At 34.0% G+C, this 19,323-nt stretch overlaps 1 protein-coding gene across 3 annotated transcripts in view; it reads left to right on the top strand.

Moving 5' to 3' along the window:
• The first annotated feature begins 276 nt into the window (after positions 1-276).
• The window catches only part of LOC121731809 (serine/threonine-protein kinase tousled-like 2), a 58,156-nt gene continuing 39,109 nt past the window's right edge, over positions 277-19,323 (top strand). The window contains exons 1-2 of one of the 3 annotated variants that reach the window (XM_042121465.1): positions 277-531; positions 11,325-11,381. In XM_042121465.1, the coding sequence (XP_041977399.1) occupies positions 11,357-11,381 (25 nt within the window). In that variant the 5' untranslated portion in view covers positions 277-531; positions 11,325-11,356. Of the gene's footprint in view, positions 532-11,324; positions 11,382-19,323 lie in introns of those variants that run through there. The other 2 variants (XM_042121467.1, XM_042121469.1) reach the window with 2 other exon arrangements.

The raw sequence follows: 19,323 nt of genomic DNA, 5'->3' as shown, positions 1-19,323 counted from the left end.
TACTAGATATCGATAAAAAAATACCGTTATCTGGCTACCATTATGAAAATACCGGTACGTAACGATATTTTTTCGGGTATTCGATAACGTTATGAAGCCCTGCGTCAAAGTTCAACTTCTTTGACAGCTAAAATAAAAAAAAAAAACCACAATGAAAGTTTGATAAACTACTGTATTGAAAGTGATGTTATTGTTTTGCAAAATTATAAAAATTTAATAAATAAATAACTTACAGCTATAAATTAAATGTACATCGTTAAATATTTTTTATTTAACAGAAAAATCAAGTAGAAATAGTGACTTTATGGTGACGATAATTTTAAGAGTTGTTATTTATCATTAAAAGACGGTTCCGCCATTTTTGCAGTTTATGCACCGATATTTAGCAATTTGGACGATAAATACGGCAAGTTATTAATAGATAAGTACATGTAATATTAGATAAACATTCGTGATCCAAAACTTTGTAACTTTAAAAGAAGAATTGTACTACGAGTTGTGGAAAATTTGTTGACGTTGCTTCCAAAAAAGGTTAGAATTTTTCCTATTTTCCAATTTTATTAAGATTAAAGCACAGACACTATACATTTGTATCCGTGCTTTCATACACACGTTATTATATTCATTTATTGCTACAATATTATCTTTAAAAGTGTATGTTTAAAAAAAACACTATCTTTATTTTGTTACTATTTGTAATAATATCATTCATTTACATAATATTATATAATAATCGAATTGATATAATCTTACCTAAAATTATATATTGTAATTTATTATAATTGTAATGCTTCATGAACTAGCTAATCTAATAAAATAACTGTTAACACTTTACATAATAATACTGTGGCTTCTTGTTGAAAATTCAAATAGGTACAATGTACATGTGAAAATAAGTTAGTACTTAATATGAATGACACAAAACATGTAGGTACTACTACTAAAACATAGGTAGAGCACATCCATCGTGGGTATAGCAGACACAATAGATTTTCAAATGTTATGCGGCAGCCGGCTGTCGCTTGGCGATTGATGGGTTAAAGTAATATGTATTATCCAATAATGTTATTTAAAATAAAAGAGACTATATTAAGAGAAAAAATTAAACAAAATTACTCACCATTAGGAATATTTTCACGGACTTTAGCAATTTAAGAATAGAAGTTGTTTGAATTTTAATGACAATTTATTGTATGTATTCAGAATGTTAATGAGTCTCTGCAATTTACCCAAAAACCCTAAAGTTATTAGACTTGTTTATTATAACATACAACCTCATAACAATACACTGTTCTAAGTTTTTATATAATTGAGTAGCACATACTAAAACAACAATAATATTACCTGGTTTTTAGGGTTCCATACCCAAAGTTTAAAAACGGGACCCTATTACTAAGACTTCATTGTCTGCCCGTCTGTCTGACTCCAGGCTTTATCTCAAGAACCACTATAGCTAGACTTTTGATATTTTTACAGATTGTGTATATCTGTTGCCGCTATAACAACAAATACTAAAAACAAAATAAAATTAATATTTCAGGGGGGCTCCCAATCCCATACAACAAACATGACGTTTTTTACCTTTTTTTGCTCGATATCAATAATTGCAACTGTCAGGTAGGCACTTGAAATTTTTAATTTTCACAACGGCCTTGGTTATATATGTACATTAATAATTAATAATAATATTTAAATAAATTAAAAATTTAAGGAGGACTCCCATACAGAAAACAATTTTTGCTCTATACCAGTATGGAACCCTTCGTGCGCGTTCCGACTCGCACTTGACCGATTATTTAATACATACCTCGATTGTGGGAATCGTAAACAATAGATTTTCAATTGTTATGCGACAGGATTGACAGATTGCTTGGGGATTGACGGGTTAAATGGTAGTTTGTTAGTTGTATTATAGTACAACCATCAGATCATTAGTATACTCAATAATTTTCATTTGAACTCTATATCTTTCACTAAATTCAGAAAAGGTTGTTACTTGTTACCATAACATTATATAATTGGAAAAAGAGAAATCTTCAGAGGAAAGCCATGAAAATACCTCCTTGTTGGGCTTCAACTTTATTTTATGAATAAGTAAAATTAACCTAATAGTATTAAATTGTATTCAAAGGATGATGATATTATTATAATTATTACTTACGATTTGTACCCAACAATAAATTTTCATCATAGTACATTTTTGTTATTATGAAATACTAGCTGGTTGGTGAACATTGTTTGGTCATATAATATGAATTATGATGTTGTGGAAATGGAAATATATACATGAGAGCCTTAAAAAAATCTTCCAACCACATGAGATGTTGTTTTTTGAGACATTAATGAAAACTTTTTTCATAACATAAAATAAATCTACTGTGTCTTATCTTTTTGCCTGCTCCAAATATCGCCGCAGTATGTCAGAGCCCTATGAAGTCGATGTAATCTACACCGATTACACAAAAGTATTTGACAGAATTGATCATTGCATCCTCTTACGTAAGCTCCTTAAAGCAGGAATTAGATAAATTTATTCAGATTGTTTGTGTCATATATAAGAAATCATAGTCGGATAGTAGTTTTAAGTGGATACAAATCTGCTCCGACAGACATTCTATCTGGTGTCACCCAAGGTCTAGTCCTCGGCCCCTTGCTGTTCATCATCTTCATAAATGACATAAACACATGTTTCTTACAGGCTAAATTGGTGCTCTATGCAGGTGATATAAAAATATTTCATCCCGTTTCTAATTACAATAATTGCATCAAATAGGGATGTTGACAAGGTCTAGGATTAGCAGATTTTTTAAATAAAATAGATGTTTTATGTGTCGATACTATTAGTGTACTTTTTTCTATTATTACATTGTAATTTGTATAGTCTACTCCTAGAAGAAATAATTTATAGACATTTTATTTATTTATTAATATCAGGCTTCATAGGCCTGATATAAATAAAAAAATGAATCTTATGCATGGAATTGAGCTGTATAAGTTATCTATTGCTTCATATTTTAGTTTTGATTTTATCAAGATTTTATTCAATGTCGGTGGTGGTAATGTGTAGGTTATCATCGCATAAATATATATATATATATATATATATATATATATATATATATATATATATATATATATATATATATATATATATATATATATATATATATATATATATATATATATATATATATATATATATATATATATACTTTAGTTTAGATTTTATTTCTTTATTAAGTAGTCTTATCATATATTTTTAACTTACTTAGTGCTTATTCTATTACAAAGGCAGAAACTGATGATGAACTTAATGATAGTTTTGTATCAGCCCTGAGCACGGCAGAGTCCCAAACAAGCATGGGCAGCTTTCAGCTAGTATTCCCTCTCTAAACGAAACACTATCCTCGACTTTTTCAAACCTCTCGAAAAAATTGAATGTGACTCACATTAATGCTCAAAGCATCCCAGGGCACTATAATGAGCTTGTCTCTTCTTTCGTTAACCAAAACATTCATGCGATATTAGTATCAGAAACATGGTTTAGCCCATGTCATAATTCCGAGGCGTACTCTTTGCCAGGATACACCTTAATCCGTCATGATCGTTAATGCAGAAGTGGTGGCGGTGTTGCTATCTACCTCCAGTCGAACTTACAATTTAGTGTTATATTAACATCTGCATCACTTGATAGCGGTGCTGAGTACCTAATAATCGAAGTCACTGTCAGTCATTTAAAAATCCTTCTTGGCGTGTTTTACAACCCCTCTCTTCATATCAATTACTTCGCTGACTTTGAAAATATTACAGACAAAATTATACCTATTTACGATAAGGCCCTAATAATGGGTGATTTTAACACGTGCCTAATAAAAGATGATTGGCGCTCCGCACGGCTTAAATTCATTTCAACTGCTGCTAATTTGCAAATTTTACCGCTGTCAGCTACGCACTTTTTTCCCAACTGCGAACCCTCGTTGCTTGACTTAATTTTGCTATCATCATCTTGCCAAGTTGAGAAATTTGGACAATGTAGCGCTCCTGAATTTTCATACCATGATTTGGTGTATGTCTCTCTATCCATTTGCCCACCTAAGCGCAAAGCAAAAATCGTCATGCAACGCAATTTTGCAAAAATCGACCTGCCTAAGTTACGTGATGATGCTCAACGCATTAATTGGTCTACAATTCAATCAGCGCAGTCTGTTGATGAGCAAGTTACCCTAATAAAGGACGCGATAACTAAATTATATGATGCGCATGCTCCGATCCAACCTATTTGTATCCGTCATCGTCCAGCCCCTTGACTCAATTTGAAATGAAATTAAGCTTTTGCAATTAAAGAAAAATAAGGCGAGACTTAAATACAGACTTGATCCGAGTGACGCAAACAAAGAAGCTTATCGCGCTGCGCGAAACCGTTGCAATAAGGCATGCAGAGATTCACGGAGACGTTATTACCACAAGGCCGTCTTAGAGGAAAAGGACCCAGCACGTGTATGGCGGTTCTTAAGGTCGCAGAGGATTGGCATGAGTAGCGTCAGCTCTCCAGCTAATACCATTGACCTTGACGCCGCCATAAGTCATTTCTCGTCGCCCACTCCTTTTGATGCTGCAACAAAAAATCACACGCTCTCATTATTGTCTTCCACGCCAGTTCAGGACGTGCCTGTGTTCGAATTTGCTGAAGTCTCGGTTGAAGATACTAAGCGAGCTATTATGTCCATTGACTCTGATGCTGCTGGCTGTGACAACATTAGCCGTAAAATGATTTCCCCAATATCAGATATTCTGTCCCTTCCTATCACCTGGATCCTTAACAATTCTATCCGAACGGGTAATTTTCCTGCTGCGTGGAAAGACGCTGACATTATACTCTTCCCGAAAAAATCAAACCCTTCCCTTTTTCCGATTTCCGCCCCATATCCATCCTGCCTTTCCTTTCAAAAGTATTTGAGCGCCAAATCTATTTGCAGCTTAATCATTTTCTCAACAGCAATAATATCATTGATCCCTTTCAATGATATTTCAATCAGGCTTCCGCTCAGGACCGCTATTCTGGAAGATATTCGCTCCAAAATGGATAATCGTCGTCTTACTATACTTGCACTTTTAGATTTCACCAATGCCTTTGGAACGTTTGATTTTGACTTATTGCTCGCTTCATTAAGATCAATTAATGCCGCTCCTAGCGTCTTAAGGTGGTTTGAAAGCTACCTTAGAGGCCGAAGACAGCGTATTCGTGGTGATAACGATTACTCTATATGGCATGACCTTTTAGCGGGGGTCCCACAAGGAGGCGTACTATCACCTTTGCTCTTCGCTCTGTTCATCAATACCATTAGCAGTCGCTTGTCGTCTCTTTACCATTTATACGCCGATGAAATGCAAATCTATACTACTACCGATATTGACCATCTCAAGGAGGCGATAAAACGCATCAATGATGATTTGCACCTTTTAGAAGAATGGTGCAAGTCCTTCGGTATTTGTGTTAACCCCAACAAAAGTCAAGCCACCATTATTGGAAGCCCTAAACTTCTGTCTAAAATAAAGATTCAAGCACTCCCATCTCTCACACTCAATGGCTCCATAATCCCGTTTGCGGATACAGTCAAAAACCTAGGTGTAATTTTTGACAAAACGCTTTCTTGGAAACCACACATAAATGCAGTCAGTAGTAAGTTATTTCGAGCGAGTGCATCTCTTCGTCTGGTTGGTAATTTTCTTCCAATAAAAACTAAAATTGCACTGGTTCATGCATTGCTTATGCCAATTTTAGATTATGCAGACATCTGTCTCATCGATATTACGGAAGAACTTTTAGACAAACTCGAGAGACTGCAGAATGTTTGCATCAAATTTGTCTATGGCCTGCGGAAATATGATCATGTCTCAGAATTTCGGAGGAATCTTCGCTGGCTTCCTATCCGCTTGCGTCGAGAATGTCACGTCCCCTCCCTTTTGTACAGCATCCTGTTTGTTGCATCCTCTCCCTCTTACCTTAAAAAACGTTTTAAATTTTTGCATGACACTCACCAACTAACATTACGCTCTTCAAGCAACCTTACCCTCGAGATCCCTCTACACTCTACTTCCTTATATTCCAAATCTTTTGCTGTGCGTGCTGCTACTCTCTGGAACTCTCTGCCTCTAGATATTCGTCAAGCCGGTTCAATTAATATTTTTAAACGTAAACTTAAATTTTATTTCCTTAATATGCTCTAGTTCATTACTTTTATATCGTTGCTTTGTGACCATCAACATAGTTAATTGCCGATTATTATTAATACTATATATATTATCCTAGCTCTAGTTATAGTTAAATCTAGTTATATTGTAAACATTAAGATTGGTTTAGTTTACCACCTACACTATTTTCTTTTATCTTTATTTTAAATCTTGTCTACAAAAGGTTGACTGGTAGAGATTGCTTAGTAGCAATAAGTTCGCCTTTTGTACATCAATAAGTAATATTTATTAATTTATAATTCATATTGTGTATGTATTTTGGTGTGCAATAAAGAGTTTTATTATTATTATTATTATTATTATTATGACAACAGGTAGGCACTTGAAATGTACACAAAATACTAAGCTGTATTTATACTTTAATAATAAAATTTAAATGAAATAAATAATTAAGGGGGAACCCTTCGTGCGCGAGTCCAACTCGCACTTGGCCGATTTTTTATTTTGTTTTTATGATACAGTTAATGGTTTTCAGGAAATATTTCATGCACATGCAATCTTTATTTAATAATATATATACGTAATTTGTTGTTAAAATATATTTTTTTACTAGCAAGTTATTTCAGAAACACTTCATTTAATTTTAAAATGTGTAAGACTGATATTAAGTGTGATATGAACACATTATAAATAATGTAGGTTTTTCTTTAATGTAATTCTAATATGTAATAGCAAAAATTAGAGATGTACCGACTAGTCGGCAAAGCCGACTATCCGGCCACTTTTGTAGTCGGCGACTAGTCGGCAAAAACCGCCGACTATCCGGCTTTTTTATTTTGCTATTATTGAAACTATATTTAAAAAAATCCTAGATTATGTTGAAATTAAATACAATTGTTTCTGAAATCACTTGTTGACAAATAAATATCTATTACCTACATTTCGATATTAAATGCAAATTGTATCTTACATACCAAACATAACGACATAATAATATCTTCTTCAATGTACATTTATAACGAAAACTTATTGTTATTCAAAATAAAAAAGACTTCGGGAAATCGGATTTTGTATTAACAAATTAAGTACCTAATTATTAAAGCGAGATTGCATATTGCACATGTGCACAGTAAAAATAATAAATATAACCTAATAACCATCAACTGTATCATGACGTGAACATAACCAAAACACGATCCGACACGTTCGCGCAGGCTGCCGGCTTACCCCCGAATCAGCAGTAAACGAAGCGTTACGGAAACATCCGAAACCATGATCGGTTTGGCCGACTAGTCGGCCGATTAGTCGGCTTCTTTGCAACTGACTAGTCGGCTAGTCGGCCAAAGTCATGATCGGCACATCTCTAGCAAAAATGAAAAAGTAAAAAGCCGGATAGTCGGCGCTTTTAGCCGATTATTCGCCGACTAGTCGCCGACTACAAAGGTGGCCGGATAGTCGGTGACTAGTCGGCACATCTCTAATAAATACTCTTTGGGTACGGAACCCAAAAAATGTATGTAATGAACGAATGTACACTATACTGGAAGTGATTAATTTTTTGATATTTTCGATTGTTAATTAGTATATTTTAACAAAGGAATATTTGATTATTATTGACCTGTAAATTAAAAAAGGAACTTAATACGATATTGCAAAATAAAGAAATGTACAATATATACCGGGTGCAATGTTAAGTCGTACTACGTATGTCGCAAGAAACCTTAGAAAGTTTGTCGACCTCGTTGGTGGAGCACTAACGAATGTCCTGAGTTTGAATCGCATCCTAAATAGATTTTATTGCAGTAAATATTTTTCACATATTTGCGGCTAACGTTAATCATAATATTATTACGCGAACGAAAAACTTTGTAACCCTTTTTACGAAAAATGGGGAAACGTAGGTGCATGAAATTTTGCACAGTTATCTATACTAATATTATAAATGCGAAAGTATCTCTGTCTGTCTGTCTCGCTTTCACGCCAAAACTACCGAACCGATTGTAATGAAATTTTGTATACAGATAGTCTAAAGCCTGAGAAAGGACATAGGCTACTTTTTTACTGGAAAAAAGGGTTGTAAGGGGGTGAAAATACGAAAATTTGTTCAAATAAAGTTAGTTCCAAAAATTCATACTAGATGGCGCCGTGCGTCTCTTACATCGCGCTAACGTTTACCCAACATCTTTCTATAAGAGGTGGTATCATCATATATTCGAGTTTCGATTTTTTTTTCGATTGTTATTTCTTATTTACGTTATATAATAAGTCAGTACTTTATATTATATACAGTGACGTAACCTTAAACCTATCAATGATAAATAGTTTATGGGTAAAGTTGTGTAATCGGGGGGCTAAATAAGCTTTAAAATTTGGCATAAAATATAAAGTTTAATTAAAAAAAATGAAATATTATGTGCACACTGCACAGCTGTTTTGATTTAAGGGGTACGGTACCAGGGTTTTTTTATAAAAGCTTTTGACACCAATTTTGTTAACATCGCGCGCTATAAACTGAAGTCCACGCGGACGAAGTCGCGGGCAACAGCTAGTAGTTTATATGGTGAAGGAGTGCATCGAATTAATATTATTTTGAAATTATGCTTTTATCATACATTTTTTTAACAAATAAAACATTCCACACACACATGAGAAATGATAGATTTTTGAGTAACACGCCTATACATACGAATTATACTCTTTTATTTGTGGTTGAAGTCTGTTGACAACAAGTTGACAAATTGAAAATGGATTATAGTTTTTTTATTGAATCTAAGATACTATTAGACAATGCTTACACGGCCAGTCTGAGATTTACTACTAGAGAGACTACTACCTATATTTTTCACAAAATATAGGTAGTAGTCAGCGTTGTCAGATTTTTTTTGTGCCAAGTCGGGACTTTGGAACTTTTTGAGTGAAAAAGCGGGATTCTTCGGTCAAAAGCGGGACAAAGTAACCCAAACATAAAATTTCATGTTTCTAACTCAAGAAATAACGGAGATTCATTCAAACTTTCAACCCCAATTTCACCCCCTTGGGGGTAGAATTTCTAAAAACGCTTAAATACCTATCCATTCATTTTTCAGGCTCAGTCCCGCTTTTCGGGGAAAGCCCGAACGTACGTGCAGCGTACTGAGAAAGAAAGGCGCGTAATGAAGATAAAAGTGTGGGAGGTAGAGGGGTGGATTTTATTTGGCTACTTTAGATATCTATTGTCACGTAAACGTTATTTTAATGCAAATAAAAAGATAAAAACTCAAAAAAACTTTTGATTTTTATACCTTTTTTTACTTTGTCCCGCTTTTGGCCGAAGAATCCCGCTTTTTCACTCAAAAATTTCCAAAGTCCCGACTTGGCACAAAAAAAATCTGGCAACGCTGACTACTACCTATATTTTGTAAAAAATATAGGTAGTAGTCTCTCTAGTAGTAAATCTCAGACTGGCCGTGTAAGCATTGTCTAATAGTATCTTAGATTCAATAAAAAAACTATAATCCATTTTCAATTTGTCAACTTGTTGTCAACAGACTTCAACCACAAATAAAAGAGTATAATTCGTATGTATAGGCGTGTTACTCAAAAATCTATCATTTCTCATGTGTGTGTGTTGTAGTGTGTGTAATGTTTTATTTGTTAAAAAAATGTATGATAAAAGCATAATTTCAAAATAATATTAATTCGATGCACTCCTTCACCATATAAACTATAACTGTGCAAAATTTCATGCACCTACGTTTCCCCATTTTTCGTAAAAAGGGTTACAAAGTTTTTTGTTCGCGTATTAATATTATGATTAACGTTAGCCGCAAATGTGTGAAAAATATTTACTGCAATAAAATCTATTTAGGATGCGATTCAAACTCAGGACATTCGTTAATCAAATATCTTCAATCCACATCGATCTGTTTTTGACACAATGTGTAACAATGCGCGCATCAAAATTACAATCCGAATCATCCTCTGATGAACTATCTAGTAAATCTAATAGCAAGTAACTCGAAAATCCATATTATTACAACATTAAAAATAAGAACAGCCTGTATAACACTTTAGCAGCTGAAATGTGCGTCAAGCGAGGCGTTTTGCATTGAAATGTAGGGAAAGGTACATTACATTACCTACCTGTTGTGTGTGTGATACATTAATATAATGTAAAGCTGTACATCCCGGGAATCGGGATGTAATGTACGTTTATATACATTACCTGCTCTGTCTGTGACACCCTATAGTATCAATGCGTCGCCAGTCGCCACACAGCACACAACAAAATCTCAGCGAGTACCAGCCTCTAAAACTCGCCGAGATTTTGATGTGTGCCGTACGTGGCGACGCGCGACGCATTGATACTATGGCGCACACATACAAGCCGCGCGCGGTGCCTTTGTATAAAGATAACTTACTATTACTATGTCTTAAACATCCATGCGCAAGCCCATGATGAAGATGTGACTTGTTACCAGAGGCAAAAAAAATAATCTACAAATCGCCTTGGAAAAGGAGCACGTCATCTGATGCCATTGCATTGCATTGTACCTACTACGTAAACTATGGTTAGTTGCTTTTATAGCGAATGGAAATGATAATCTCATATAAGTACAGCACTTCCGAATTTTATGTCAAACTCTTCATTCAATAATAATAATTATTAATTACTAGCTGTTGCCCGCGACTTCGTCCGTGTGGACTTTAGTTTTTAGTGGTTCCCGTACATCGATTGAATAGCTTACGAGCAAACCATAAAAGTATATTGTCTGGGAACCGTAACAAAACGATGTTATTCGAACGGTTGTACAATGTATAAAAGTTAAAGGATGCCATAAGTTTGGTCTCAATAGAAAAGATGAATTTCATCTAAATCGGAATCGTTTATTGTTATCATAATTCATAAACTATCTGGCACAAGCTACTAAGTACATTATCCTACGGGAGTACTCAGTACTTGGTACTACTAATATATATTCTGTGTCAGTACTGTGTATTTTATATGAAGTTTTTTTGCCTGAAAAAAATAAGAAACACACACAACTTTTGCCTTAGTATGATTATAAATTATGAAAATTGAGAATATTTTGAACATATTTCTATTATATGATTGTGGTGTAATTTGCTCTAACTCCTGTCTTTTTTTCCAGATTTCAATGGCCTATCCTGTCGATTGGTCGGCATGACTGAAAAAATACTCTATCCAGGTATGTAGATTAAAGTTATTTAGTTTAATCAGTGCATGTATCCTCCACGAGCAAGCTCCGAGAAGGCTCGTGCGGCGTGCCGCAACCGCCAACTTCTGAGCCCCTGCCCTACTAGACAAGTGGCAAGCGATTATCGTAAGTACGTCAATAAATTGTATGCGATTTGACATATTAAGTCATCACTTCGCTAGCGAATACTATTGTCAAATCCCATTTTGATTTTTGTTGGCGTTTACGATAATTGCTTGTCACTTGTCTAGACTCCAGGCCCTTAGATCAACAGCTATTGCAATATTATACTCTTTGTTCTCCGCCAGTCGCCACAATTATTATAATTTACAATTTTAATAATTGTGGCGTTTTTTTTTATAATTTACAATTCCTCAGAGCTCGCGTGCAAAGTAAAGTTACTTCAACATTTCTTACAAATATTAATAAAAAAGATACTTAATTGAAGATTTTTCAAATATGTATGTATTATAGTTAGGCAGGAGGCACTGTCAAAAAGGGCGACCAAATCAAAAAGGAGTATAGAGTGGCGTGGATGGAAAAAGGAGATGGCTTTGCCCTGCTTTGGACACGAACGGCAAAATTAATTAGTGAGGCGATTTAAGGCTACGGTCGTTTAAAAAATATCTAGTACAGTAAATGAAGGCAAAAATAAGTTGCAACCTCCGATTTCGTTGAACCTCCATCGATTGGGATGAAAATTTGGGATTAAATACGTTAAACGCTCTACTTTAAAAGTGACATACGCTCGTATTGCGCTTTTTTATTTTAGGGGTGAAATCCACCCCTTTTGTTAAAAATTAAAAAAATGCAGATTTAAAAATCGAGCGCATTAAACTGGTTCTTTTTTATTTTAAAAAGATAGCGGAGGTTTTCATCTTAAATAAATTCTTTACTTCAATGCTTTAAATCAGATAGTTTAGAAGTTATATCGATTTTCTTATGAAGTAAGTATAGGTCAGATTAGTATGAAGCCAGAGAATTTTTTTTTAAGTTGGAGAAAAAAAATATTTCAAAGCCAATTTGTCACTAAAATATGCCATGAATCATGAGTTTAAAATTTTTTTTTCCAACTTTTGAAAAAAAAAATTTCTCTGACTTCATACTAATCTGACCTATAATACTTCATAGGAAAATCGTTATAACTTCTAAACTATCTGACTTAGAGCATTGAAGTAAAGAATTTATTTAAGATGAAAACTTTCTCTATCTTTTTAGAACAAACAAGAACCAGTTTAATGCGCTAGATTTTTCACAAAAAGCCATTAATTAAAAAATACACTTTTTTTTCTTAAACTTTGGTTTTTCTATGTTTGATTCCACGAAATTTATAACATGTTGCCTGTGTAAGCGTAGTCTATAAGTTTAGCTATCAAATGAGACCTTTTTAGGGTTCCGTAGCCAAATGGCAAAAAACGGAACCCTTATAGATTCGTCATGTCTGTCTGTCTGTCTGTCTGTCTGTCCGTCCGTATGTCACAGCCACTTTTCTCCGAAACTATAAGAGCTATACTATTGAAACTTGGTAAGTTGATGTAGTCTGTGAACCGCATACACAAATGGAAAAATTGGAGCTGTGTTGTAAATTGGGAGCTGTGTCACAGTTTTCACTAGTACAGCTCCCAACGCTAAAATCACTGATCTCGTATTGAAATTAAATATGCCTTATTTATAAGCTTTTCAATGTATACGATTTGAAATAAATAAAAAAATTATTATTATTATAATTATTAAAAATTTGAGGGGTCCCCATAGGTACAACTGAAACACATTTTTTTTTATCTAACCTATACGTGTGGGGTATCTATGGATAGGTCTTAAAAAATCATATTGAAGTTTCTCATATAATTTTTTTCTAACTTCAACAGTTTGCGAGAGAGACTCTTCCAAAGTGGTAAAATGTGTGTCGTGCACTTGTCATGCACCAACTTTAGAAGTTAGAGGGGGGGCCTCTAACTTCTAAAGTTGGTGCATGATAAGTCTAAAAATAATATATGATGTACATTACTATAAAAACTACCAACTAAAATTGGTTTGAACGAAATCTATCAAGTAGTTTTTTTTATACGTCATAAATGGTAAACCTTAAATAAACTTTCATTAAATAAACTGAAACATAAAAATAAATCAAAACCCTTTTAATTTCATAAAAATAAACCTTATTGCTGCTGCGGAACCCTTCATGGGCGAGTCCAACTCGCACTTGGCCGGTTTTTTATCTTCATAGGATATTTACATGAGAAGTACTGGTCAGATTAGTGTGAAAGCCCGAGAAAAACTAAAATGGCTGCCATTTTACAACCGTGAGAGAGAGAGAAAAAATTTGAGAGCCAATTTGTTGATAAAATATGCCATAGATCATGACATTAAAGGATCGGACCCCGGTGTCGGGACACATTGTATATAGGGAATGTTATTATTCGACAAATTTACTATTCGAATATTTTACAAAAGTTTTCGAATAATTCGAATATTATTCGAATAATTATAAATTTTTGAAAAACTTCGTACAACCATGTACAACCTATTTTGTTAATACTACGAAGTAAGCAATTCTAATTTTTACTTTTATCAACATAAATCTTTGTGAATGACATAGTTAATTTTTATTGTTAAACACTTTAAATATGTATATTTTAAGGTTACAGCTGGGCAATAAAAGAAAGGCTGTAAAGTGTAAACCGTTTTCGATCGTAGCACCTTTTACTATTCTCATGTGATTATGCTTGAAAGAAGTCAATAGATACAGATCGTGAGCGACCATTACTGACGATACTGAAATCCATGACTGAAAGGAGTTTATAATATCTTCATTTTCATGTCTTTAAGCAAAATCGTTATTTTGCCTAAAAACATGCAAATGAATTTATTAGACGTTTCTAAAACATGGTCAACGGCGACGATGAATGGTCGTATACTCATTAGTTAGACTAAAAACAGATTTATGTGTGGTTTCACAAAAATAGGGAAACTTCGTTTCCGCAGCACATTTCAGTTAAAATCAATACTAATTATTTACTACCACAATTGCTAAATAATAGTTTGTTTAATTTATCCCCCAAATTATGTTAAAAGTAACATTATACTAGATATTTAAAATCTGTTTTATATGTCCCAAATGTCAGGCCGTAGGCATGTCCGTTCTCCGAAATTTTGCATCTAGGAATCCATATTTAAAAAAGTACTATGTTTATTCTTATATTTATTAATAATTTTTAAAATGTTTAAGTACTCGCAGCTAATTATGTGTGTATTTTGTAGTTAAAATAAACAATAATTATTTTTTCTCGAATGAGTTTAATGTCCTCAACTTTATTCGCCAGCCACTTAATTTTAAAATTTCATTAGAATGTGCGTTGAATATTGTTGGTGAATTTAAGAGCATTATATAAAGTTATTCTCTGACAACACTCGCTCTGCGGCGGTCATTTTATAAATCAGTGCAAAAATGAAAGTTTGTGGGCCACCACGTGGTAATTCCAGTCACTTGTTCAATCCCTAGATAAGTAATTTTGTTGTTTATTGATATTAAATTCTTATGAATTAATCAATATATTTTATAAGTAATACGTCGGCATTGTTCGCAATATGATATTAGAATTTATAATGTTATTTGCAACAGAATTTTGAGTTCAATTTTATTCTAAATAATCAGTCCCTAGACCATCAGGCCCTAGCTTCTAAAGGCGCTCGGACTGACGTTTAGTATGAAAACATCAGTACTTTAACGAAATACATATATTGTTGCAGCCTTCTCAACTGAAAAAATATAATAGACTGAAGAAAAACAATAATTGAAAATATTATATTAAAAGCTGAAACTCATCAAGAGCAGTCAAACAAACAGCTTTAGTCTGGCCCAAATGTTGAAAAATATATACTTTTGTGATACAGTTCCACTCTTTATACATCCTATAAGAAGTTTCGACCCGACGTAGTCCTAAAAAATAATAAAATAGGCTAAGACTCGCGCATGAAGGGTTTAAAGTTGTCAGTCCCTAGAGGCGTAAATCAGCAAAACTCTAAAAATTTCCTAAATTAAGGCATAAAGTGACTGGCCCTTTTAATAAATAAAGGCCAGTCACTTTATGCCTTAATTTAGGAAATTTTTAGAGTTTTTCTGATTTACGCCTCTAGGGACTGACAACTTTAAACCCTTCATGCGCGAGTCTTAGCCGATTTTATTATTTTAGATAAGACACAATTAATTGATCACCTATCATGTACACTAACAGGGAATTTAATAACAAATATGATGAAAACAAAATACCTTCAAAAGTTGCCCTATTTTTGTGAAAGCACCCTTATATATATTATAATATTATCATTGAAGATGTAAAATATTCATAAATAATATTATTTTTCTGAAATAAACTTAATCATGTTCTTATTCCATGTTAATTTTATGATTGATAGCATTTTAAACAAAAATAAAAAATACTTTTACTATTCGAATTATTCGAAAAATTATTTGGCGAATATTCGAATAATAAAATTGTCGAATATTCGAATAAAACGAGTATTCGAATATTCGAATAACATACCCGAATTGTATAATTAATTTTCAATCCTTTTAGCAACAATCCCTTTAGTTGAAAAAAAAAAACATTTTTTGTATTTCTGAGCTTTAAAATCGTTTATTTACATGACATAAACAGTTTGTTTAATATTTATGATATAATTTTTTGATAAGAGTGAAATTGATTATTAAAGTAAAAATATAACTAAGTATTTCGTGAATATTTCAAGTGCCTATGTGTTGCAGTTATTGATATCGAGCAAAACATAGCAAAAAAATCTCGTTTGTTGTATGGGACCCCCCTTAAATAGTATTTGTTGTTATAGCGGCAACAGATATGTACACAATCTGTGAAAATTTCAGAAATCTAGCTATAGCGGTTTTTGAGTTACAGCCTGGAGACACACAGACAGACAGACGGACAGACATTGAAGTCTTAGTAATAGGGTTCCGTTTTTACCCTTTGGGTACGTAACCCTAAAAAACCGCTTTAAGACATGTATTTTTCTCACGCAAAAACATATAAATCTTTGATCTTTAACAACTCCAAAAGTATTGATTTATTCCAAAAACTTTATATTACAAATGTTGCTTAGAATTTGTGTCTATTGATTCCTGGGGTTAATTTTATTTAAAAAAAATTCACCCCCGAGAAGAGTTGGCATACCACCCCCAGGGCAAAGCGCAAGTTGGCAGTATGTCACTTTTGTTTCTTAGGTCCACCTACCTACCAATTTTTGTAAAAATCGATGGAGGTTCAACGAAGTCGGAGGTAAAAACCTTCACTTCCTCCACTAATCGTGGAATAGAAATATCGACGTCACAACTCACAGGCGTCACAACATAATACGTCACTAGAATCAATAATAGTATTCCAGATTGTTCTAGTCTATTGATCCATGCCTCTACCTCACGCCGCGCGAATTAAAAATTCCAACTTGTTAACGTCAAAAAGACTTACATGATAATTGACTGCTCAAATAATGTCATGTGGGCGTGGTTATAGCTGTTACAGTTATGGTCAAAATTATGGTTATAGTTAAGGCCAACTTTACTTTAACCTTAAAGTTACTTTGACCACGGAATTTGACAGATGTCTCTTGCGTTTATCTTTTTGCTAAAGCTACAGTTAATGGGGTTGAGAGTATAAAGATCGGCCAAGTGCGAGTTAGACTCGCGCACGAAGGGTTCCGTACCACAATAGAGCAAAAATAGGCTGAAAATTGTGTTTTGTGTATGGGAAAATTTAATTTATTAATTATTTAATTTATTTAAATTTTATTATTAATTATTAATACAAAACTACAAATACAACGGAGTATTTCGTGAATATTTCAAGTGCCTATGTGTTGCCTTTATTAATATCGAGCAAAAAATAGCAGAAAAAAAAACAACAGATATATAATATGTCGCAGGGAAATGAGGATATCAGGGATTTCACGAAATCCCTAGGGATATCACGAAATCCCGGCAGATGCCGAATATTCTTGTTTATTACGTCTTCTTACTAAAAAAATCTAGTAATAATATGTCATTTCACAAAACTAAATCTATTGAAATGTCAGAAAAGCGGATACCGCCGATTTATAAAAATCGAGCCATGCATTTCTCTCGCTCGCTTTAGTACCCACACGGGTACTTTGATAGGATCATCTAACATCTTACTCTGACAAGTAAGATGTTAGATGATCCATACGTCGGATTAGCATGTAAAAAGTCGGTCCTGCGCCTGATCTCGCGCCAGTCGCCAGTCTTCCGTCCCACTGGATTATGCGAGTAAAGAATAGAGATATTGCTCTTGTGTACTGCGCACACACTTGGGCACTATAAAATTACTCCTGCTTAACTGGTCTGGTTTCAATGAAACCGGCCATCGTCACCGAAACCGGTGTGGGAGTTATTATTATTATTATCAATCGTGTAATGCAACTATAGCAGATCTGAGGGGGCATCACCATATTTCTGAATCATACAGTTGAAACCAGCTGAGGGTTCTTCATCAGATACTTTGATTTTTGACGTCAAATGAAGCGGCCCACCAAGTTGAATATTTTTTGTAAAGGTGGCATGTCGATCTCTAATAGTTTGGGTAGGCTCTCGAGTTTTATAATCAAGGTCACCCTGATCAGAAAACACAGGTACTCCAGATCTTCGATTATCCTAGTTTTTGCGGTTCCGTACCCAAAGGGCACAACTGTCTCTTCGTCTGTCTGTCTCCAGGCTGTATCTTAAGAACCGCTATAGCAAGATGAATCGCACCAGCTCGAGCGACGCATTTGTTTCACTCCTACTAGTGCCCGTGTGGGTACTAGAGCGAGCGAGAGACATGCGTGGCTCGATTTTTATTTGGGGGTATCTGCTTTTCTGACATTTCACTAGATTTAGTTTAGTGAAATGAAATATCTATACTTTAATATTATAATTGGGAAGAGTTTGAGATTGTTTGTTTGAACGCGCTAACCTCAGGAACTACTGGTTCGATTTAAAAAAATTCTTTCAGTGTTAGATAGCCCATTTATCGAGGGAGGCTATAGGCTATACTTTATCACGCTAATATTAATAGGAGCGAAGAAATAGAGGAAAGTGTGGAAAAAACGGGTAGAAATTATTTGAAAGGGCTTATTTGAAATTGAATGCGTTAATCTCAGGAACTACTGGTCCGATTTGAAAAATTCTTTCAGCGTTAGATAGCCTATTTATCGAGGAAGGCTATAGGTTATATTTTATTGCGCTAAGACTAATAGGAGCGAAGAAATAGATGAAAGTTGGAATTTTTTTTGGAAAAATTTGGTATTTGAAATGGCTTATTTGAACGCGCTAATCTCAGGAAGTACTGGTCCGATTTGAAAAATTCTTTCAGTGTTAGCCCATTTATCGAGCAAGGCTATAGGCTATATTTTATCACGTTAAGACTAATAGGAGCGAAGAAATAGAGGAAACATTTGGAAAAAAACGGGGGAAATTATTTGAAAGGGCTTATCTCACTAACTACTGGAGCAATTTGTCTATTATTTGGCACAGGTAAGAAGTAGACCACGTGAAGGATCATAGACTATTTGTGGACTAATTTGTCTGTGAAATATCTAATTTACGCGGGCGAAACTGCGCGGAACGTTATATTTCGAGTGGTCACGACATCACGCGTAAACGTCTGGACCCATTTTGCTGAAATTTGGTATAAGGATACTTTGAGTCCCGAAAAAGAACATAGGATACATTTTGTCCCGGAAAAATATACGGTTACTGCACAATATACTTTTATGATTTGCGCGTAAACTATTCAATCTATTTTGATGGAATTTTGTATAGAGATACTTTGAGTCTCGGGAAAGTACAAAGAATATTAATTTTGTCCCGGAAAATGTACGGTTCCCGCACAATAAACTTTTATGATTATCGCCTAAACTATTCAAT

The sequence above is a fragment of the Aricia agestis genome, chromosome 11, assembly GCF_905147365.1.
Source record: "Aricia agestis chromosome 11, ilAriAges1.1, whole genome shotgun sequence".
In the NCBI taxonomy this organism is placed as follows: Eukaryota; Metazoa; Arthropoda; class Insecta; order Lepidoptera; family Lycaenidae; genus Aricia; species Aricia agestis.
Note: the sequence above shows the minus strand (reverse complement) of the source record. Positions and strands in the feature narration are given on the sequence as shown.